The sequence below is a fragment of the Magnolia sinica genome, chromosome 10 (genome assembly GCF_029962835.1).
Source record: "Magnolia sinica isolate HGM2019 chromosome 10, MsV1, whole genome shotgun sequence".
Classification (NCBI taxonomy): Eukaryota; Viridiplantae; Streptophyta; class Magnoliopsida; order Magnoliales; family Magnoliaceae; genus Magnolia; species Magnolia sinica.
In genome coordinates this window covers 63,889,212-63,913,431 of record NC_080582.1, presented here as the reverse complement: position 1 = coordinate 63,913,431, position 24,220 = coordinate 63,889,212, and the positions used below count along the sequence as shown (strand labels likewise).

General features: G+C 38.7%; 1 protein-coding gene and 1 non-coding gene across 3 annotated transcripts; both read left to right on the top strand.

The window, feature by feature from the left end:
- On the top strand, positions 1–22,349 carry LOC131216881 (wall-associated receptor kinase 5-like). 2 transcript variants are annotated; one of them, XM_058211478.1, is made up of 3 exons: positions 1–1,312; positions 1,937–2,068; positions 21,072–22,349. In XM_058211478.1, exons 1-3 carry the CDS (start codon positions 475–477, stop codon positions 22,145–22,147), a joined length of 2,046 nt encoding a protein of 681 aa, XP_058067461.1. In that variant the 5' UTR covers positions 1–474; the 3' UTR covers positions 22,148–22,349. The 2 variants fall into 2 exon arrangements, with proteins under 2 accessions (XP_058067461.1, XP_058067460.1); XM_058211477.1 differs by having other exon boundaries at positions 1,889–2,068.
- Positions 14,791–14,893, top strand: LOC131217950 (small nucleolar RNA R71). Its single transcript, XR_009157530.1, has one exon. It is a non-coding gene; the product is annotated as a small nucleolar RNA R71 (small nucleolar RNA).
- Positions 22,350–24,220: the final 1,871 nt, after the last annotated feature.

Genomic DNA, 24,220 nt, shown 5'->3' with positions numbered 1-24,220 from the left:
AAAATTAACAAGAAAACGAAAAAGCCAGTTCAGAGATCCTAGCCATCCAATAATTCTCCTTTATTCAGTTCAATACAGAAATTGCAGCTTTTAACTTCTTAACCGTACATTCTTGGGCCACCAACCAATTGATTTGTTTGGATATTATGGGGTAGATTTTTGGGTCATCGTCCATACTATAGGGACCATTAGATCAACGGCCATGATCTCCAAAACATGCTCCTCGGTTGTATAAACTAAAAAAAATAAAGGATACACCACATTGACTATAACGCTGTCATTGTTCTCTTGATCAACTTCGAGACGTTGACGATGGAGCAAAATAACTGCTACAACTAGGTGAGCCTCGATTTTGTGGCGCCTACGTGAAATCTTCGCTTTGTGCTCCCTCTGCTCATATGTACAAAGATATATCGTGTCCAAAAAAAAAAAAAAAAAAACTACTAAAATTGCAAGGAAAACTCAACCTAAAGCATGTCATCCATGGTTACACTTTTCTGCTGCTTCATCTTCTTGTCATTGACCCATCTCTCATCCACTAATGCAAGAGCCATCGACTCCACATCAATTGCCGACTGCCCCAGGAAATGCGGTGACATTGATATTAGCTACCCATTCGGAATTGGATACTCCCATTGCTTTTACAAAGGCTTTGAAATTAATTGCAGCCAAAACATTCCGTACTTGTCTGGGTACTTAATGGAATCGAGGCTTCAACTCGTCGAGATATTGCAAGAAGAAGTGCGCATCAATTGGACAGACTTTATTGTCAAGATTTGCCCATCATCAAACTATACAAAAAGTTCAATCTTTTGGTTGTCTGAAGAAAGTCCTTTTGTCGTCCCGGCCGCAACAAACAAATTCATAGTCATAGGTTGTAACACAACGGGAATGGTAACGGCCATGGATAAGCTCTTGTCATACAACGGATGCTACTCGGAATGTCCTACAAAGGAGAGCATTGTTAACGGTTCTTGCAAGGGTCAAGGCTGTTGCGAAGCAGGACTTCCGCAGTTGAGAAAGATGGTACTGGTTTCTCTCCATTCCTCAAAATCAAGTATCAGCGCATGCAGCTACGGGTTCTTTATTGAAGATGGGAGGTACACTTTCAAAGAGTCAGATCTTCTTGATTTTGATAAAACAGCAAGGATTAGTATGAGGCTTGAATGGTCAATAAGAGGGAGCTGTGGGGAACCGTCCAACGCATGTGGCAGCAATGCCTCCTGCTCTAACACAAATTATGGGTATCGGTGCAATTGCTCAGATGGATACAGAGGGAATCCTTATCTCTATGGTTCTCAAGGATGCCAAGGTGAGTTATGTAATCCTTGTTTAATGGCAGCTTATTATTTTTTACTCGCTTTTAAATAGTACGAGAAGAAAAGAAAAGAAATCAAAATAGCAATGATTACTCAATGGTGATTGCCCAAGATTTCTTGAGACATGGATTCCCATGGATTCCATTTTAGGGCCCTGCTTGGATAGGAAGTGGAAATGTTATAAAGCTCTCATCCGGGTCACCCGGTATCTTTTCTGTGAGAATTTCACTATGGTATTTGGTAATAATTGTCTTTTGAAACTCAATATTCTTTGTTATATAGAGTGAAATGTCTCATTACGAGAAAAGTCATCCACTTTATTTTCTTTTAATTTTCAACTATCCAAACAGGTCTTGAAATTCTATAGGGTGGGTTTGCGGGTCCTGCACTGGGTTACCGATGGAAAGCTATCCACCCAAATTTGTGACTGTTAGCTCGTAGCTCAACTGGATGGCAGCTACCAACTATCGGCTCAGTGGTTTGAACCCGACCCTAAAGAAGATATAAGCTTACGGATTTTCTTGTATTATCACTTGGTTTTATGGTGTTTGGTATGACTGAAAAAACAGATATTAATGAATGTGACGAGTCTATCAGTGGTAGTCCTTGTGTGGAAGGAGCAAAATGTAGGAACACCGTCCCTGGCTTTGTATGTGAATGTCCAACCGGGACCAAAGGAGATGGAAGAACAGGTGGGAACGGCTGCAGCAGGGCACGTGAAATCATCCCAATATCCATGGTTCTCATAGGTCAGACTATCATCATCACTCATTCTGCTTTTTCTTGACATTATGTGTAGTAATTCTTTGCCTTTTCATAATTGCTTAATTCCCGATGTTTTGGAAAATATAATGGTGGGTAGGACTCGTAACAAAAGCTTTCTGCCCGCTCCATACCATCAGAAAATAGTAAGATTCATTTGTAACAAAATTCTGCTACGGGTGTTTTGTTTCACAATGGATACATCCCCTTCTTTGTTTCAAAATGTTAAAACTAGTGAAAGGGAAAGTTTATTTATTTATTTATATTGGAAGAAGCAACTGTACATAAGACGAAAGAAATTCAATAAACTAATTTGGATAATGAAGTAATATTTGTATTAACACGGCGGAATAAGGAATTATGATGAGGTTATCCCAAGGATCTAAACTCTCAACCAAATATAAAACGAAAAGAGGATGATTCCTATGTGTGCACGCATGCACGCAGATGCACATATGCAATACATATCATCCTCATTTAAGTCTTTTCCTAACTAATTGGGGTTACCTACATTCAAATTTAGTAGAATACCGATCCAACAGGTAGACTTAGTAGAATAATGGTCGAGCATGAAAAACTTTTTCCTTGCACTCAGGAATGGAAGTTTTTACGGTAGCGTTCGATTGTCAGCTAGTAATTGGTACTTGAGGTGAAGAGTCAGTTTAGTTCATTGAGATGTCCTTGTAGGATTCTTCGACTTCATTTTTAGTAATAATAGATCTTTAAGTGATCGGCTTTCCATGGATGGGGTAGGGGTCCTTGCATGTCTTCCAGCTAGTATGTCCCTGGTTGGACTATATCAGTGACCATGTAGGGTCCTTCCCTGTTCGGTCCTAGGGCTCCCGAGCTGGGCTCCTTAGTGCCCTGAAAGATCTCTCGAAGTACCAAGTCTCATGTTGAGAATCTCTGCACTTTAACCATTGTGTTGTAATGTCGAGCAACCCTATGCTGGTAGGCGGCGACCGTCACTTATGCTTTTTCCCTTAATTCTTCGAGCAGGTCGAGACTTAGCATCATCTTCTCATCGTTTTTCTCTATATCAAATAGCTCGGTCCATCTTGAGGTTTTACGATCTTTGCTAGACCCACAACTTCCGTACTATAAGCTAGAGAGAATGGAGTTTTTCCGATTGTTGAATAAGCAATGGTTCAATATGTCCTCAGGACGTGTGACGACTCTTTCGTCCAGGTTAGTTTGAATCTCTCGAGCTTGGTTTCGAGGTAGCTTTTTATAATCTTATAGACTATCTCTACTTGTTTGTTGGCATAGGGGTGTTGAGGTGAGGCGAAAGTATTGCGAGTGCTAAGCTTTTCGCATAGTCCTTAGAAACGAGCATTGCCAAACTGTTTGCCGTTGTCAGTAACAATGGTGTGGGGGATGCTAAACTTGAAAATAATATTTTTCTAGATGAAGTCGATCATCTTCTATTCAGTGATCCTTGCTAGGGGCTTGGCCTCTGCTCATTTGGTAAAATAGTCGATGGTAATAATGGTGAAATAGGTTTGTCATTGGCAACTGTCCTATGATGTTGACCCCCCATTATGCAAAGGGTCATGGGCCACTTAGTGGGGTCATTTTCTTAGGTGGTTATCGTGGCATTGTCACGAAGCATTGACACTTGTCACACTTCCTCATGAACTGCTTCACGTCTTCATGGATTGTGGACTAATAGTGTCCTTGTCGGATTACTTTATGGGCTAGGGTCCTTCCACCTGAGTGATTTCCTCATATGCCTTCGTAGATCTCCCTCAGTATATATTTGGCTTCATCAAGTCGTAGATATGACAGTGAGAATTTATTTTTTATTTTTTAATTTATATGGGACGTCCCCTAGTATCGTATACCAAGCATATCAATACTTGATCTTTCGAGCTTCCAACTTGTCCTCAGGTAGCTCGCCCTATTGTAGATAGCAGATAATTGGGTTTGTCCAGCTCGGTGGTCGGTTTATCGGGAGAGTTTCATTTTTTTTCGTCGGGCTTGTTGATGCTTGGCTTGGGCAAGAATTGGATTGCTATGGTCCTAATGACGTCATCATCGATGGCCGAAGCGAGCTTAGTTAGAGTGTCGCTTTGTAATTTTCTGATTTGGGGACCAGTATGACCTCGTACTTGTTGAACCCCTCAAACAAATCCCTAGCTTTCAGTAGATAGGCGATCATTTTCTCTCATTTGGCCTAATTTTTTACAGTGACTTGGTTTACCACAAGCTGAGAATCATTGTAGATTTTCAATGTTCTGGCTCCCATTACTTTGGCTAGTCTTAAACCAGCAAGGAGTGCTTTATATTTTACTTCATTGTTGGAGGCTATAAGAACCCGAATCTTAAAGCATACTCGATGTTGGGTGAGACGTGGATCAACCTTGCTCCGCTTCCCTAAGAGTTCGATGACCCATCCACGTGGAGGGTCCACACTTGGGATCCTTCATTTTGCTCGATTTCTATTTGTTCCTAGAGGGTGGGGTAAGTGCATTTAGTAATAAATTCAGCGACGTCATGTCCTTTAATTGCCACTCCAGGTCGGTATATGATGCCAAATTTGCCTAACTCGATCGCCCATCTGGTTAGTCACCATAACACACCTGATTTCTATAATACTTGACAAAGTGGTTTATTGATTAGGACCACAATATCATGAGCCTGGAAGTAAATTCGGAGACGTCAATATAATACGATCAATGCCAACGCTAGCTTTTCTATATACGGGTACTACGTCTCTGCGCCAACCATGGCTTTGCTTATGTTATAAACTAGTCATTGTATACTTCTTCTTGAAGTAGGGCTGAGCAGGCTACTGTAGGTGATACCACTAGGTATAATAACAACTCTTCCCCAGACTTCAACTTGGAGAGTAGCATTGGAGACCCTAGCTATGTTTTGAGCTGTTGGAACACTCGCTCACATTCTTCCATCTAGGTTGACTTCTTAATTCCTTTTAGCTTCTTTAAAAATGGTAAGCACTTGTCTGTGGTCTGGGAAATGAATCTATTTAGAGCCGCCATTCTTCTTGTGAGGTGTTGAATTTCCTTCATCGTGCTATTGGAGCTCATCTTCAGGAGATCTCGGATCTTATCAGGGTTCGCCTCTATCCCCCTCTTGTTGACTAAGAAGCATAGGAATTTTCTCGAGTTGATGTTGAATGTTCACTTGCTCAGGTTTAGCTTCATTTGATATTTTCTTAAGATACTGAGCATCTCCTTAAGATCTATTACATGGTCATTTGCCCTGAAACTCTTGACAAGCATATCGTCCATGTATACCTCCATAGTACTCCCTATCTGTTTGGCGAACATTTTGTTCACCAAGCGTTGGTACATTGCTCCGATATTTTTTAGCTCGAATGACATTACCCGGTAGCAGTACCGATCGTTGTTGGTGATGAAGGTCATTTTTTGCTTGTCATGCTTGTTGTTCACAACCCCAAGTGTAGGGTCGCAATGTAGTAATAACTTGGTAAGACCGAGGTTAAATCCACAGGGACTATACTTATAAGTATTCTAAAAGTAAGTAGAACTAGAACTAGAATTGGAACTAAAACTACAATCTAGGAGAGTTGAGAATAAATATGAATGAATTATTAATCAAAGAGGGAACTAGAGCGCCAAGGATCCACTTGTAGCTATTAAGATGCAATCTTACTTGATTCAACAAAACACAACTGGAATCGGAGTCCCAACCTATCCAATTGGAAGATAAAACAGTTAAAGCACAATCCGAACTTCTCATTGAAATAGTTCACACATGAAGCATTGTTGTGATGATTGGAAGGGAATTCAACTATCCACCATGCCTAGGAGATGATGGTGAATCACAAAATTTACCAATCTAAACAACATCAAAATAGATAAGAAGATATTCAAAGCTATTACAACATCTATTGTAATTTGAGTCACAATAAACCATAAAAAATTGAAAATATTCCTTAATTCAAACTAGAAATCAATGAAGTTTAACATAAACGTGAATCAAAGTAAGATAAATGTTCACAACCCAAGTGCAGGATCGCAATGTAATAATAACTATCCACAGGGACTAAACTTGTACGTATTCTGAAAATAACTAGAAGTAGAACTATAACAAGATCTAAAACTAAAATCTAGAATAAAAGAGAATAATAGTGAATGAATTATTAAATACAAAGGGAACTAGAGCTCCAAGGATCTACTTGTAACTATCAGGATGCTACCTTAATTGATTCAAGAAACCCAACAGGAATCGAAGTCCTATCCTATCCAGTTGGAAGCAATTTAGAACTTTTCATTGAATAAAGAACCATTATGATGATTGGAAGGGAATCCAACCATCCACCATACCCAGGAGATGATGGTGAATAAAGAATTTTACCAATCTCCACAAATCAAAATAGATAAGAAGATACTCAAAGCCATCACAACGTTTATTATAATTTGAGTCACGATAAACCATAGAAAACTGAAAATATTCCTTAAACTTAATTTAGAAATCAATGAAGTTCAAGAAAAACAAGAATAAAAGCAAGATAATCATTCTAACAAACTATAAGCTTCACCTCTTAGCCTTAGCTAAGAGGTTTATCCAACCATAGACATGATTGAACTAAAAACCCTTAAACAAAACATGGAAAAAAAAAAAAGAAAGAAGGAAAACTCTTGGGAGGCTACTCCACCCTTTTACTCTGCTTCTTGAAACCTAATTTGTGTTTAGAACTCCTTAGGGAACCTATATTTATAGCCTTTTTTCGACCATCTTTGAAAACCGCCTCAAATTTACGTACTCTGCATAACGCCTTCGATGTCATCGAACAACCTTTGATGTCATTGAACATAAACCGAATCTGGAGGTTGCACCTTTATGCACTGCGTAAGGCTTATCACATTGTGTAACTTCTCATGTCATCGAACATTCCTTTGATGTCTTCGAACAGTCCTTCGATATCATCGAAGGTGTTCGAGTGATCGAATAAGTGTCCAGAATGCTCCAGCGAGTTGCTCTAGAAATCTCTAAAAACCTTGATGTCATAGAGCAGGTTTTTGAGTAATCGAATAAGGATTCGATGTAATTGAAAAATGTATCCAATTTGTCCAGCAACCAAACTCAATTTTCATATAATTCTCAATGTCATTGAACTGTCTCTGATTTACTTCAATGCCATCGAATGGTGTTCGATTGCATCAACAATGAAGTTCGATTTCTCTAATTTTTTGTACTTTGCACTTTCGACTTTCTTCCTTCTCCACTTGTTTTCCTTGAATCTTGGGGTCTTTAAATCTTTAATCTTGGTCTTCTAAGATCCATCCCTTGCCTTGGTGATTCTTGAGCATCAAATCCATGTTTTTAACATTCTTTTCAATCCAAGCTCTTAGACTCATCTCGCAATATAAACATGTATAAAATATACCCATTAAGAATTATCATGTTCATAAAACCAAGATATAAGCAGGGGGGAAAATACAATATTTGACACTCAATAATAAACATCCCAACAATTTGCAAGCTTCACCTCTTAGCCCCAGCTAAGAGGTTTATTTAACCATCAACATGATTAAAACCAAATCTCTTAAACAAAATATGAAAAATAAACTAAGGAAGAAGAAGAAAAACTTTTGGGAGGTTGCTCTACCATTTGCTCTACTCCTTGAACCCTAATTCGTCCTTATAAACAAATAAAAGACCCATATTTATAAGGTTTGCTTGGACCAACTTTGAAACTGCATCAAATTTATGCAGCAAAGTTACTCTTCGGTTGAACTGAAGTCGAGTACGAATTGTGATTCTATTCTGTCTTCAACGGTTACCCAATTTCAGTCACACTGAACTTGGGTTCAGTTGGACCGAACTTAAGTTTCGGTTGAACCTAATTTTCCTTCGGTCGGACCAAATTAACTCCTTTCAGTGCTGGAGCTTTTTGTGCACTTTCAGTCGCATCGAATCTTACCTTCGGTCGGGCCAAAATTATTTTGGTCGGACTGAATTATCCTTTGGTCGAATTGAATTAGCCTTGAATTTCATCATTGGTTTTTAAATTGTTTTGTGCGATTTCGATCGGATCGAACTTGGTTTCGATCGGATTGAACTTGTCTGTTTTCTATTGTGGATCAAGTAATCTTCTCTAGTCTTTTCTTCATCCTTTGTACTTGGTTTCCTTAGATCTTTGGCATATGAATTCTCCATTTTGTCTTCCAAATCTCCAAGCTTTACTTTGGCAATCTCTTAAGTAATAATTCATCGCTTTTAACGACCTTTTCTCCAAATATCTCGAAATCACCTCGTAAGAGAAAATAAGTAAAAATAGATCGATCAAGCATTATCATGTTCATAAAACTAAGGAATAACTAGGGAAAAATATGCAATATTTGACACTCAACACACACCCCAACCAGGATTTTGCTAGTCCCGAGCAAATCATGCGTGAAGAAATCCTCAATTCTCAATGTTCAAATTACTTTTAGAAAACAATCTTTTTGTGCAATCAAGTATGAATGAGTAGAAATCAAAGAAGAGAGAGTGATCATTTGAAAACCTAGAACCGAATCTCATGAGTAATCAATCAAATAGGTTCTTATCAATCAATTAGGAGCATAAGCTCATATATCAAGTTGTCCTGCGTGCTCAGTGAATTCAACTTACCTTCCATAAAAGTACTAGTATTTTGTAATGTTAGCCATACACATCACCTCTAGATTGATTGAATAATCAAGTACCGATTCCGAACTTATCCCCTTTTACTTCTTTTTTTAGTTTATGCATTTTTATATCGACGGTCTCTTTTTCATTCCTTTTCTTTTAGTCTTTTTTCGATTTTTTCACATTCTTTTCATATGTGACCTTTTTGTCAATCTTTCTTTAATTTTTTTTTAAAACTGATTTTGTTCGTCTTTTTAAGGTGGATAGTATTTTTCAGATTCAATTCTCAATATTTATCAATGATACACATACTAACAATTAGGAATTATAGCATTATTCATAGAAAGAAAATTGAATGTGTCCTGTGATTTAGATTAAAATGACATTCAAACTTCCTCTTAACCAATTAATTGAAAGAATGTAAACGATAGTCTATTCAGTTGATCAAACTCCAACAATTCAAAATTCGATCTTTAACTTATCATTATACTCAAAACATTCTTAAATACACAAACTATCACTTTCCAAACAGGTTTTTAACTTGAAAAATTGATTTTTTTTTTGCTCAAGACTAAGAAAATACTGATTAGTCTACCTAACACCACCCCCTCGGAACTTGAAATCTATGTTGTCTTCAATGTACAAGAGATAAACATTTAATGCATATGAGGCAATGAAAAGGAAAAAGGAAGTGATGGTAAGATATTACCTGAAATGGAGATATGAAGCTTTTCCAAAGTTCTCATCATGTAAATGGGTTAGGATGAAAATAAACTAAAAAAACTATGCTAATCCTAAATCTTACGAAAGCAATAAACCTAACTAAACCTCCATTAGACTGGGAGGTCAATCCTAATACACAATAATCAATCAGAGGCACGAACATTTCCTGTAAATTAGACTTCTCAACGAATGGCTTGAGATGATGACCGTTCACTTCAAAAATGTTGTCATTCATTGGATTCTTTATCTCAATGGCCCTATGAGGATAAATGTTCATAATAGTGAACGGGCTTGTCCAACGAGAGCGAAGCTTTCGGGAAAAAGATGTAACCGAGAATTCTACATGACTTTTTGACCAATTATGAATAATTTTCGAAGTATGTTTCGGCCGTGGAACACCTTCATCTTGTCCTTGTGAATTCTCGAGTTCTCGTATGCATCATTTTAGATTTCTTCAAGTTCATTTAATTGAAGCTTGCGCAGCGAGCCAGCGTTGTCCAAGTTAAAGTTCATATTTTTTATAGCTCAGTAGGCTTTATGTTCTAACTCTATAGGCAAGTGGTAAGCTTTCCCATAGATGAGTCTAAAGGGAGACATTCCGATCGGGGTCTTGTAAGCTGTATGGTAAGCCCATAAAGCATTAGACAATCTGATTGACCAATCTCTGCGATCAGGGTTAACGATTTTTTTTCAAAATTTGTTTGATTTCCCTGTTGAAAATTTCAGCTTAACCTCTTGTTTGCGGGTGATAGGGGTACTGACTTTGTGAGAGATACTATATTTCTTCATTAAGTTTTCTAATGGTCTATTGCAAAAGTGTGAACCTACATATCACTTACAATGACTCGAGGTGTTCCGAACTTGGAAGGGATGTTTTCTTTTAATAATCGAATGACCGTTTGATGATCACTATTCCGACACGGGATCGCCTCAACCCACTTAGTAACATAGTCTACTACTAACAAGATGTAAATGTTTCCAAATGATTGGGGGAGTGGTCCCATGAAATCAATGCCCTAGCAATTGAATGCTTCAACAATTAGAATGAGGTTCAATAATATCATGTTTTGACGGGACAATCCTCCTAATTTTTTATAACGCTCGTAAGCTTTGCAAAATTCATGAGTATCTTTGAACATTATGGGCCAGTAGAAGCCACACTACAGAATTTTGGCCTTGGTATTTTTAGTAGAAAAGTGACTACCACAGGCCTGAGAGTGACAAAAGGAGATAACACTTTAATGTTCATTGTCTGGCACATATTTTCGAATTTAGTTTGGACAATATTTAAACAGATAAGGGTCATCCCATAAAAACTTATGTACCTCAACAAAGAATTTTTTCTTATCAGTCCAATATGTCGGTGTGAAACTTGTGGCAAGATAATTCGCAATGTCCGCAAACTAAGGTAATTGGGAGAGTTTAAACAATTGTTTATCAGGAGATCAAGTCTAGAGAGATGGTCAGCCACTACGTTCTCTACTCCCTTTTTGTCTCGTATTTCTATGTCAAATTTATGGAGTAGAAGGATCCATCTTTTCAGGTAAGGCTTGACATCCTTCTTAGAAAGAAGGTACTTCAGCGCCACATGGTCTGTATAGATAATGATCTTAGATTCGATCAAGTAAGACCTAAATTTGTCCAAGGTGAACACTACGGCTAAGAGTTTAGTCTTCATAGTAAAGTAGTTCACTTGGACAAAATTTAGAGTTCTACTCGCATAGTGAAACACATAGGGCTTCTTCTCTTTTCCCTAACCTAACACTGCTCCAATAGCATAATCAAATGCATTACACATAATTTCAAAAGGAGTGCTCCAATCGAGTGGTTACATGATAGGTGCGGTAGTTAACTTAGCCTTGAACTTAGTGAAAGCTTCATGACATTGCTCAGTCCACAGTATGGGTGCATCTTTTTGAAGTAGATTACATAAAGGACGAGAGAGATGACTAAAGTCTTTTATGAATTGTCTATAGAATCCAGTGTGTCATAAGAAGGATCGCACATCACGTAGGCTCTTTGGTGGAGGTATGTTAGAGATAAGGTCAATTTTAGCCTTATCCACCTCAATTCCCTTGGACGAAATTATATGTCCAAGCATTATTCCCTTGAGAACTATGAAATTACATTTCTCCCAATTTAAAACCATTTTTTTTTCTCACATCGCTTTAGCGCATTTTAAAGATTTTTCAGACACTTGCTGAAGGATGGACTAAAGACAGAGAAGCTGTCCATAAAGACCTCTAAATATTGTCCCACCATGTCAGAAAATATGCTCAACATGCATCGTTCGAATGTGGCGGGGGCATTACACAATCCAAATGATATCCTTCGATAAGCAAAGGTGCCAAAGGGACATGTGAACGTAGTTTTCTCTTGATCTTCAAAGGCTATCTCTATCTGGTTGTAGCTAGGGCTGTACATCGAGCCGAGTCGAGTCGAGGTGGGCTAAGATTGGCTTGACTTGTCCATGCTATACTCGAGTTCGAGCTCAACATTGAAGATTGGCTTGTTTGCCAAAGCTTTCGAGTTGAGTTCAAGTCGAGCTAGTGGTTTGAGTCGAGTTTACCTCAGTAGGGTAAGGGAAAGAAAAAGAGGGAATGGGGACGGGTAGGGTCAGGTAGGGTTTTTTAGTAAAAACTTTTAAGTTTTGACTTCTTTTTTTTTAAAACTTAAATATATATATATATTATATTTAATATTAATATAATAATATAATATATATTATTAAAATATATTACTCGAGCCGAGCTTGAGCTCGAGCTCGAGCTTCAAGTTAAGTCGAGTTCGAGTCGAGTCGAGTTGAAATACACTATAGTCGAACTTGGCTTGAACTCAACTCGAGCTTTAGTAAATAAGCTTGACTCGCCTTGAGTTAGCCTTTTAAGCCGAGTCAATCCGAGTTGAATCGAGCCGAGTCGAGCGAGCATTTCGAGCTAGCTTGACTCGTGAACAACCTTAGTTATAGCTTGAATACCCATCAAGGAATCAATAATAAGAGTGACCACCAGCCTTTCCAAAATTTGATCAATGATGGGCAAAGGAAGGTGGTCATTCCTTGTGATGGTATTCAACTTTTTGTAGTCAATGCACGTTTTCCAACCAGTAATGACTCTAGTTGGTTTAAGTTCATTATCGGCATTGGTTATGATGGTGATTCTGGACTTCTTAGGAACAACATAAGTTGGACTCACCTATTGACTATCAGATATAGGGTAAATGATACCCACATCCAAAAACTTAAGGACGTCTCCTTTAACCACTTTCTTCATATTTGGATTTAGCTGATGTTGTAGTTGTCGAGAGGTCTTTGTATGATCCTCGAGATGAATGCGGTGAGTACAAATCAAAGGATCAATTCCCTTGAGGTCCGCAATCGACCATCGAAGGGATCCTTTATGCTCGATGCGAGTAGAAATAAGCATACTCTCTTATTCTTTCTTAAGGTGGGAAGAAATAACCACCAGGTATGTCTCGTCTTGACCTGCATAGACATATTTAAAATCAGTGGGTAAAAGTTTTAGGTCAAGCTTCGGTGCTTTAAGGTTAGATGGTAGAGGTACTAGAAAAATTTGGGGCAAAGTTTTAAATTGTGGCCTTCACCTATTAACTTCAAGTACCGGCCCAACATCAAGCAATGCATCCATCTCCCTAATCACATCATCATCTAAATCAGGGGAGTGGGCCAAGCACATCTCTAGAGGGTCAAAGTATAGAGTCAAAAGTGCTATATCTTCCACGAAAGAATCGATCATGTTAATGTCTGGATATCATCAACATCTTCCACATCTTCGACTGTTTTCTCATATTGAAAAAGATCTTGAGCTCCAATGTCATATTTTTGAAAGATAAATTTATAATTCCATTCATACAATTAATGATAGCACTTGATGTGACAAGGAATGAGCGACCAAGAATAACGGAAATCTGAGTGCTTACATCTACGATGGGTTGAGTATCCAGAACAATAAAATTTATTGGATAGTCGAATTTATTAACTTGGACCAACACATCCTCAATTATCCCTCTCGGTACATGGACGATTGATCAATAAGTTGTAATATGGTCAGGGTGGGTTGTAATTCACGTAGACCTAATTGTTCTAAATCGAGAAAGTGATCAAATTAACACTCGCCCTTAAGTGAATAAGTATGTGCTCAATCCAATGGTTCCCAATTACACAAGTGATGGTTGGGTTACTGAGATCTTTGTATTTTTGTGGCATATCTTGCTTGAGGATGGCACTCACTTTTTTTGTCAAAAAGATTTTCTTTTGAATATTTTATTATCTTTTGTTGGTACATAAATCTTTCAAAAATTTGGCATATGAAGGGATTTGTTTAAGAACATCCAATACAGGGATATTGACCTTCACTTACTTAAGCACCTCTAGAATATCCTGAGAATTAGTTATAGGTTTTGGTGCAATCAATCATTGGGGGAATGGCATAACCGACTTACATACTTTTTCTAGTTCTTCCTCTTGTGGGGCAATACTAGGTCTATCAGTCTCAATTTTTTTTGGATCATTAGGCTTTTCAGCCCTCACTAGAATAGATTTGTCAATTATCTTTCCACTTCTAAAAGTGGTGATAAACTTAGCTTGCTCTATGTTATGCGAAGAGCTCGGGTCACTTATTTGACATTGCGATTTTGCAATGGTAGAGGTTGGGTTGGAAAAGTCTATTTCTCTCTATTTGCTAAGTGTGATTCAGTCCTTTGTATGGACTTAGTAAGGTCTTGGAATGCTTGCAATGTGCCCTGATTGAAAAGCTCTTAGTTTTGGATGTGCTTTAGAACCGGATCCTATCAAGGTTTTCTTTAATTAAGAAGTTGAGTAATGGCCTTTTAAGGAGTAGCCGTTTGTCCATTCTTCCAACTGAAATTTAGATGGTTCCTTCAGCTGGAATTGTATGTATTTGAGGTGGGTCTATTGAAAGGTCTTTGGTAGTTGTTCACTACACTTGATTGCTCATTCAATATCTCTTGAAAAACAGGAATAGTAGGACAACTTTCAGTTGTATATATGTTGCAAGCACAAATACCACAAACAACTTTCGCATCCTTATTGGGTTTGATAGTTCTGCCTTCATAAGTTCCATGGCCTCGACTTTCCTTGTGAGATTTGCCACTCTTGTATTTATGTCATCTTCTTCCTTCAAAACATAGATTCCTCCTTTCTCCTTTGGTTGAGAAGGCTTAGAATTGGTGGGTCTTGGGGAGGTATCCCATAATTGTGGGTTTTCAGTAAGTTTATTAAAATAATCCCACGCATCATCGGCTTCCTTGTTCATGAATTCCCCATTACACATCATCTCCACAAATTGGCGCATGGGCAAGGTTGATCCATCATAGAAAAAGCTTGTTACCCACCATGTTTCGTAGCCATGCTGTGAACATGAATTGATGAGATCCTTATATTGCTCCCAATATTGGAAGGTCTCACCCTTTTTTTGTGTAAAATTCATGATTTCTTTCTTTAGGATATTCATTTTATGATACAGAAAGAACTTTTTAAGGAACTCCCTTGTCATCTTAGCCCATGTGCCAATGGACCGTGGTCTTAAGGATTGCAGCTACAACTTACTATTTTCTTTCAAGGAGAAAGGGAACAACTTCAGTCTTATTATGTCCTCGAACACATTTAGAAAGTGCAATGTGGCTATTATCTCATCGAACTCTTTCATGTGCAAGTATGGACTTTTAGATTCTAGTTCATGAAACTTAGGAAGGAGTTGAATTACTCTTGATTTAACATCTATGGTTCCTGCATTCAATGAAAACATCATGCAGGAAGGTGTGCTCACCCCCGTTGGTTGTAAATAATCTCGTAGAGTACGAGGTGGGGGTGTATGATGCACCTCATTCTCATCCTAGACTTCCTCAATTGGGTGTTGACGTTGATTTGCATCCATTACTTCAATTAACTCAAATGATCTTAGGTGGTATCTAATTCGGTGATTAATAAGTAACCCTTCAACTAATCCTCCTTCACTCACGAGACAGAGAGTGTTATCACGAACCCGATTGGGCATGAAATACGCACAACCCTCAAGTTTAGAATCTAACATAAAATAAAAAAAATTGAAAACTACAATAAATGAGAAGTGTGAAAGTAGAGAGAGAGAGAGAGAGAGAGAGAGAGAGAGAGAGAGAGAGAGAGAGTTGGAAGGAAGTCACTAGATTGTAGTTTCTATGTTAGGATCCTACAAAGCAGAAAACCAAGTTCGTTCCTAAGAATAAATTAAAAAAAAATCTCAATCTACATAACAAAGCAAAAACTTAACCCTAATTCTAAACTAATTCCAATACTAATTAATCTTAAAAAATGTAGCCAAAGTCCCCGACAACAGTGCCAAAATTTTTTTCACAACCCCAAGTGCAGGGTCGCGATGTAGTAATAACTCGGTAAGACCAAGGTCGAATCCACATGGACTATACTTGTACGTATTCTGAAAGTAAGTAGAACTAGAACTAGAATTGGAACTAAAACTAAAATCTATGAGAGTTGAGAATAATTGTGAATGAATTATTAATCAAAGAGGGAACTAGAGCGCTAAGGATCCACTTATAGCTATTAAGATGCGACCTTACTTGATTCAACAAAATACAACTGGAATCGGAGTCCTAACCTATTCAGTTGGAAGATAAAACAGTTGAAGCACAATCTAAACTTCTCATTAAAATAGTTCACACATGAAACACTATTATGATGATTGGAAGTGAATTCAACCATCCACCATCCCCAGGAGACGATGGTGAATCATGAATTTTACTAATCTCAACAGTATTAAAACATATAAGAAGATATTTAAAGCTATCACAACATCTATTGTAATTTGAGTCACAATAAACCATAAAAAACTAAAATATTCCTTAATTCAAGATATAAATCAATGAAGTTCAACATAAACATGAATTAAAGCAAGATAAACATCCCAACAAACGACAAGCTTCCCCTCTTAGTCATAGCTAAGAGGTTTAGGTAACCATCGTTATGATTAAAACCAAATCTCTTAAATAAAACATTAAAAATAAACTAAGAAAGAAGAAAAACTCTTGGGAGGCTGCTCCACCCTTTGCTCTACTCCTTTAACACTAATTCATCCTTATAAACAAATAAAAGACCCATATTTATAAGGTTTGCTTGGACCGACTTTGAAACCACATCAAATTTACGTGGCAGAGTTATGCTTCGGTTGGACCAAAGTTGAGTTTGAATTGTGACTGGATTTTGGCTCCAACGGTTACCCGTTTCGGTCACAACGAGCTTGGGTTCGGTTGGACCGAATTAATTCCTTTTAACGATGGTGCTTTTTGTGCACTTTCGGTCGCACCGAATCTTACCTTCGGTCGGACCGAAATTTTTTTCTATCGGACCAAATTATACTTTGATAGAACCAAATTAGCCCTAAATTTCATCATTGGCTGCTAGATTGTTTTGTGTGGTTTCGGTCGGAACGAACTTGTCTGTTTTCTACTATGGATTAAGCAATCTTCTCTAGTCTTTTTTTCATCCTTTGTACTTGGTTTCCTTGGGTCTTTGGCATGTGAATTCTCCATTCTTGGCTTTCAAATCTCCAAGCTTTACTATGGCAATCTCTTGAGCATTAATTCATCGCTTTTAACGACCTTTTCTCTAAAGCTTTCGAAATCACCTTGTAAGAGAAAACAAGTAAAAATATATCTATTAAGCACTATCATGTTCATAAAACCAAGGAATAATTAGGGAAAATATGAAATATTTGACACTCAACACTTGTGCATTGTGTTTTGATTGTACCCTGAAAATGCATCCATGAAGCTGAGGAGTGCATGCTTGGCAATGGTTTCTACCAACTAATCAATCCTTGGGAGAGGGACGAGGTCCTTCGGGCAAGCCTTATTTAGGTCAGTATAATCTATGCAAACTCGCCACTTCCTATTGACTTTCTTTTTTAGTATGACATTAGCTAATTAATCGGGGTAACGTATCTCCTCGATGAATCCATCTTTAAGGAGCTTGCTGACCTCCTCACCGACCATCTTCAAGGAGCTTGCTGACCTCCTCACCGAATGCCACATACCTTTCGGGATCACATGCTCACATTTTCTATCTTACAGGCTTGTGATTGGGGTCTATGTTTAGTCGATGGATCATAGCTCTTGGATCTATACTGAGCATATCCTAGTGTGACTAGGAAAATACATCAGCGCGTTGTTTCAGTAGGTCAGCTATTTCCTTCTAAAATTGTAGATCGAGTAACAATCTGACTTGAACAGTACGGGATGGGTCAGCTTTGGAGAGTTGTTTCACAATGAGATCCTCCATTGGTGACCTTCTTTTGACAGTTTCTTCTCATGGATCTAAAAACGTGATTCACATTGCTTGTGTCGTTGTGCCTTTTCTCGAAGAGTTGTCGAATAGTATTGCCAGGCTTTGTGCTAGTCGTAGCGAGGTGGAAGGTGGATATCACAGTTCGCATGGCATTTAAGGATGGCCTGCCCAGGATCACATTGTACACTAAGGGGCATTCTACCACAAGGAAGTTGACCATAGTGGTGACCTAGTTAGTACCTTTGCTGGCTGTTACAAGCAGGAAAACACTTCCTTCTGAGGTCACTTTTCCCCATACAAAGTCGAGTAGAGGAGCTTGCAAAGGTCGTAATCTTGATCTCCCGACTTCCATTCTATCAAATTCGACGGCGAACAGGATATCAGTCGAGCTCCTATTGTCGACCTATATTTTGTGCACCTTGTGGTTAGCGACGGTCATTGTGACTACTAGGGAGTTGTCGTGTGGATGTTGACTCTCACATGTGTCTTCTTTAGTGAAGGTGACACTGCATGAATCCATCCTAGGTTCCTTGCTGGGCCTCCCGATAAGGTAAACATGATGCTCTCCTTAAATGTTGATTGCACTTCGAGCGTGAGCTCGACGCACCTAGTTTGAGTTTCCATCTTCGACGGGTCCTCCAAAGATGGTGCGTATTTCACCTATTCCATTGTTGTCGGCCTCCTCATGTCACTCTTACTATCTTGATGGTCGGTCTTCTTTGCCTCTGTCAATGAATTTACGCGGATGTCCCTTTCGGATAAGAGATTCGATCTCCTCATTGAGGTCGAAACACTTGGCCGTGTTATGACCGTGATCTCGATGAAAGTGATAGTATTTCTTGTTGTCCCTCTTTTATGGGTCATCGCTCATCGTGTTTGGCTACCTTAGGATTCTTTTATCCCATTAGTACTTGTTTTGGTATGGTATTCATAGAGGTGTATATCTGTGGAACCAATTTTCCAGAGGTCAGATGGATCGGGGAACATTGCTCTAGTCGTTATCATTTCTCCTCTTGGAGTTCGCGCTGGCACCTCCTTCCCTTCCTTTCTTTTCCTGTCTCTCGCCGAGTTGTTTTCGCCTTAAGTGGCTCTACGCACTGAATAACTCTTCAATGTTAGAATATTTTTGAGCTCAGTTAAGGAGGTTGGCAAGAGGCATCGGGGAGTTCTTCCCAATCAAGAAAATGAATTTTCCTCACTTGAGGTCGGGCATCATGGCTATGAGGGCAACCTGGACAACCCTAGCATTGAACCTTATAATGTAATCTTTCAAGACTTCATCCTCTCTATGTTATCGTGAGGAGGTGGGTCGCGGGTTTTCTTTTGTCCTTTCACCGAATGAATTGGGTAGCAAATGCCATGCTGAGTTGCGCAAACGAGACAATGAATGTTGGTTTTAGGTTCCTATACCACTTTCAAGCGGCTTCCGCTAGCGTTAGCGAGAATGCCCTACACAATGCAGGTCTAGAAGTACCATGGAGCTCCATCCATGCTCTAAAGGATTCTAAATGCTTAGTCGGGTCCTCCGAACTTTACTTTGGAGTTATTTGGGCAACTGGAATCTGGATGGTAATTGGGGTTGCATGATGTTGTTTGTAAACGGTGGTTCAGTTTGCTCGAGTAGAATGTCTACGGAGGTTGGGGCCTTAGCTCAGGCTTGTTGAATGTCCCCGAGCTGATATGAAATTTCTTTCATCTGTGCCCTCCAGGGAACTTCATTTTCTGTCGTGACCTCTGAGGTCTTCCCCTGAGCTCGCCTTCTTCTTTCTATTGTATGCTACAAGTCTAATTTGGCGAGCTTGGTGGTTCCTAAGGTTTGTGCTAGGACACATACACTTTCTCCTAGTCGAGCCTTTGTAACATGAGGCTCAGGGCACACAAGTGCCTAGCGAGATTGTTCGGTTGCTGCTTCCAACTCTGTGTGCTGATTGGTGGGGATGCATGTTGTCTGTCCATCAACCCCATGATGCGGTCGATGTTACCGATCAAATTTCCTACCTGATTTTTGAGGGAGATGAGCCGAATTTCCCAGCTTCAAGATCTTTGCGCAATTACCAGCGAATGTGGCTGAGACCGGAGAGCCGACTGTGAAGCCTAAGGAATTTCGGGCCGTTCCTCCTGTGCAGGCTCAGCCACTGCCAACGTAATTTTGACTTCTCATGCTCCATCCGTACATACAGAGGAACAATTTGGTAAATATAGAGAGTCAAAGGCATGTTAGGGGAATATCACTGCTATTAGGATAATTTTTTTTTAATAGTAAAAACCACATCTTCTCACATACACATATATCTACAACTGCTATATTTATATGTATACAATCCCATATTGGGCCTTAAATAAACAACACACATAGCCCAAGCAACTGATATATTTATTTATGTAATCCCCGAAATGGGCCTTACCTTAAATAAACAAATCAAAATTTCAATTTTCGAGTGTCCATGGTCACCTCGATGCTTTCAACTAGCAAGCTCATTAAAAGGCCATTATTAGCAATTGAAGAAAAAATAATAACGGGGAGTGGAAATATCAATCCCCGTACCAAAATGCTCCTCACACGTTCTCAAACCAAACAATAATCAATAAATAATAGAAAACAAAGTCAACGAACCCATAAACAACTGCACATGAAAAGGTCCAACATTTTTTTTTTTTTTACAACTTTCGAACTTGAACCCTCCTTTGTAACCCTTTATATTTGGAATCGGATTAGGTACCCTGCGTGGCCTTAACCATGTTGCCCGCCTTGATGTATGTATTGTATATCCACGTTGTCCATCCATTTTTCCAGGTCATTTCAGGTCATGAGACTAAAAATGAAGCAGATCCAAATATTAGGTGGACCACAACATAGTAAACAGTGGTGATTGAACACCCATGTTAAAAACTTACAAGGGCCCAACTTAATGTCCACCGAAATGTTTATTTTCCATCCAACCGGTTGATGAGGTCATACAGACCTGGATGAAGGAAAAAAAGAAAAGAAGTATCAGCTAACTTTTATGGCCCATAATAAGTTTTTAAAGGTAAATCACAACTGTTTAATGCGGTGTGGTTCTCCTGAGATTTGAATCTGCTTCATTTTTGGGCTCATGCCCTATCATGAGCTGGAAAAATGGATGGACAACTTGGATATACAGCATATACATCAAGGTAGGACAAATGGTCGGGGTTGCACCGTGTTGGGTGAAGTGGGGGCCGCACCTTACCGGTTCCCCTTTATTATTATTATTATTATTATTGTTATTATTTAAATTTAATTTAATTTTATTTAAATTATTTCAGAAAAGTTACAAGATCTGCCAGATATCCCCATTTAACAGTCTTTTTTGTTTTCTATTTAGGGACCCTCCTATGCACTATAGCACTTTGTTTGGTTGGTTGTTTCTGGGTTCGACGTAAGACAAATCTGGCGAATGTCCGAGCAAAATACTTCAGAATGAATGGTGGCATCTTGTTACAACAACAATTGTCTTATCTGCATGGATCTACCAGATCCCCAAAAATCTATTCCGCTCGAGAGCTCAAAAAGGCCACAAACAACTATCATATCAGCAATATATTAGGTAGTGGTGGGAATGGTTCTATTTTCAAAGGAATCCTCAAGGATGGCTCGATAGTAGCCATTAAGAAGTCTCAAGTTGCAGACAAAAGCCATATCGATCAGTTCATAAATGAGGTTGTCATCTTAACTGAAATCAATCATAGGAATGTAGTGAAGCTCTTGGGCTGTTGTTTGGAGACGCAAGTTCCCATGTTGGTTTACGAGTACATCTCAAATGGAACCTTGTACCAGAAAATCCATGAAAATGACAATCCTTCCGACCGTGTTTCTTGGAAATCACGCTTTCGAATCGCAATCGATACTGCAGGGGCTCTCTCCTACCTTCATTCTTCTACTTCCACACCTATATTCCATAGAGACATCAAGTCCTCCAACATACTTTTGGACAAGAACTATACTCCAAAGGTAGCCGATTTTGGAATTTCAAGATTAGTTCCACTTGACAAGACAAAGGTCTCAACTATGGTGCTTGGAACGTATGGATACTTGGACCCCGAATACTTCAATACCGGAAAATTAACAGAAAAGAGCGACGTTTATAGCTTTGGGGTGGTTTTACTAGAGCTTTTAACAGGGCGGAAGCCTATTTGCCCTGATTCATCAGTTGAGTATCATAATTTGCCAATGGTCTTTTTATCTTATGTTAGGAATGATAACTTCATAGAGATTTTGGATGAGAAAGTAGTAAGAGAAGTAAAAATGGAGGAATTACAAGCTGTAGCGGACATTGCAACACGATGCCTACTAGTGAAAGGTGATGAGAGGCCTACGATGAAGGAGGTTGTGCAAGAACTTATTGCTTTGTCTGGTGAGCACGTGCAATTGGGGCGTGAGTGTGAGGCACACGAATGGTGAAGAGTATCAAGCAAAATAAAAGAAGAAGATCATCTTGGAGAAGGGAAGTCTTGAAGATCTGAGACTCTTTCCTTCTTTTTCATTGTGGCTATCATCTTGTATTTCCTTTTCGAACAACCAAACAACTATGGTTGGTATTTCCTAGTGGACAGAGCTAGACATTGTGGCGAACTACATAAATTTGTTTTGGTTCATGATTTTCGTTCACCTTATCTTTGATTTTCTTGTTCATTTGGTCAGTTACAGGTTATTGATCACCATAACATATTCAAATGTATCAAAGAGTAACACTAAGGAACAAAGTGTCCAAAAATTCGAGTGCTGACTACACACCTGATGCATACGTAGCGTATTTACATACAGATATGCCTATAGGATACAATCAAGAAAATAAAAAATAAAAAGATTGGAACTATGCATTTAACAAGCACAATGATGAATTTTCCATAAACCAAAATTCTTCCTAATTAGATGATCTTGTTGACCATTTTGTGATGTTGAAGTAGATAGCAGAACCTGAATAAGGAGGTGGATGGAACAAAATTGAGATGAGTCTCTATTCCAAATCCGAACCCAACGTATGTTACGTATCCTAAACAAGGTGTTGAGGAATGTAAAGGAAGTGGGGAAACCAACCTTTCAGGCAGAGCAAAGATTAAAAGAGTTACTGCATGTGTTTTACCATATATTCCTTTGAATTTCCTAATGCACCTCGATATCTGCTTTTATTCATAAAAATAAAAGAAGTTAACTTGTGTTTGGTTGCCTACACCACAAATAACTTTCATTTGAGGATTTTAATAAGTCAATGTTAAGAACCTAACCAATATGCCAAAAGCCCCAAGGCTAATTAAACTCATCAAGCCTAACATTCCACCGTGCTCTGCAGCAGCTGCTTTTCATTTGGAGAGGGCATGGCGACTGAACTTAGGTTATCTTGGTAGCCCTTTCCACCCTAACACAACACGGCAGCTGCACTCTGGTTCTCCAGGTAGCACATTCCATAACTTGGCGTCTTTCACTGTAGTTGTCTGGGTTTCCCTTTCCATAGGTTGCCTCTTCAATGACTCGAACACATGATGTGGTGTTGGCTTTGATATAATTATTAAAAACAGAATTAATATGACAGAAGCCCCATAAATGATCAAACGGGTCAAGCTAGGCTCTTGAAAACATTGAGATTTACCAGTCAACCGCATGAGAACCTCTCCCACTTTTTTAAATTGCAACTTTAGTTTCTTCTTGGAATTGAAACCAGCAAATAGTGATATGAGGGCCTCAAATAGTATTTCAAGTCAATGGTATTGTGCCACCCAAACAATGAAACTTTGTAAATAGTAGTTAGGTAAATTGCAATTCAGGGGCTCTCCAAACGCACCCCTTAAAATATGAAAATCTCCAATAGCCGTGAAAGGTTCGAGAGACAGCTCCAATCTATGTAGTGACTTGTGTACCATCTTTAAAATAAAGCACAAAGTTATAATATCAGGATTTTTAGTATCAGATTTCAAATCAAAATTAGGGTTTTACTGAGATCGATTTGTAATAATTAATTTTCCAATATTTAAATGAAAAAATGATTTATCGAAAGCATAGCGAGGAGAGGAACTGCCAATGAAAAACGATTGTTGAATTTGGGTGTGGATGAAACGGGTTTCGCGCTCAAATTGAAGAGGCCATTCGCACAAGTTCCCCGTCTGAAATGCTTGACACGTATGACATATTGTAGCTATTCATCAAATGGGTCTAACGGGTGAGCGATGCATGCCGTGTGAAATCGGATTGCGTACGGAGTAACTCAGTGCGCTTTTATCGTACTCAGTAAACTCAGTTGGGCCCATTGTGAATTCATGTGGTTTATCTACGCTGTCCATCCATTTCTCCCCATCATTTAAGCAGTTGAGCCCGAAACTGAAGTATATCAAAAGCTCAAGTAGACCGTACTGCTGAAACCTTTCCAAGGCCTAGTGATGTTTATTTGTCATCCAAACTGTTCATAAGATCACACAGACATGAATGAATGGAAAACACAAATATCATCTTGATCTAAAACTTCTGTGGAGCCCCAAGAAC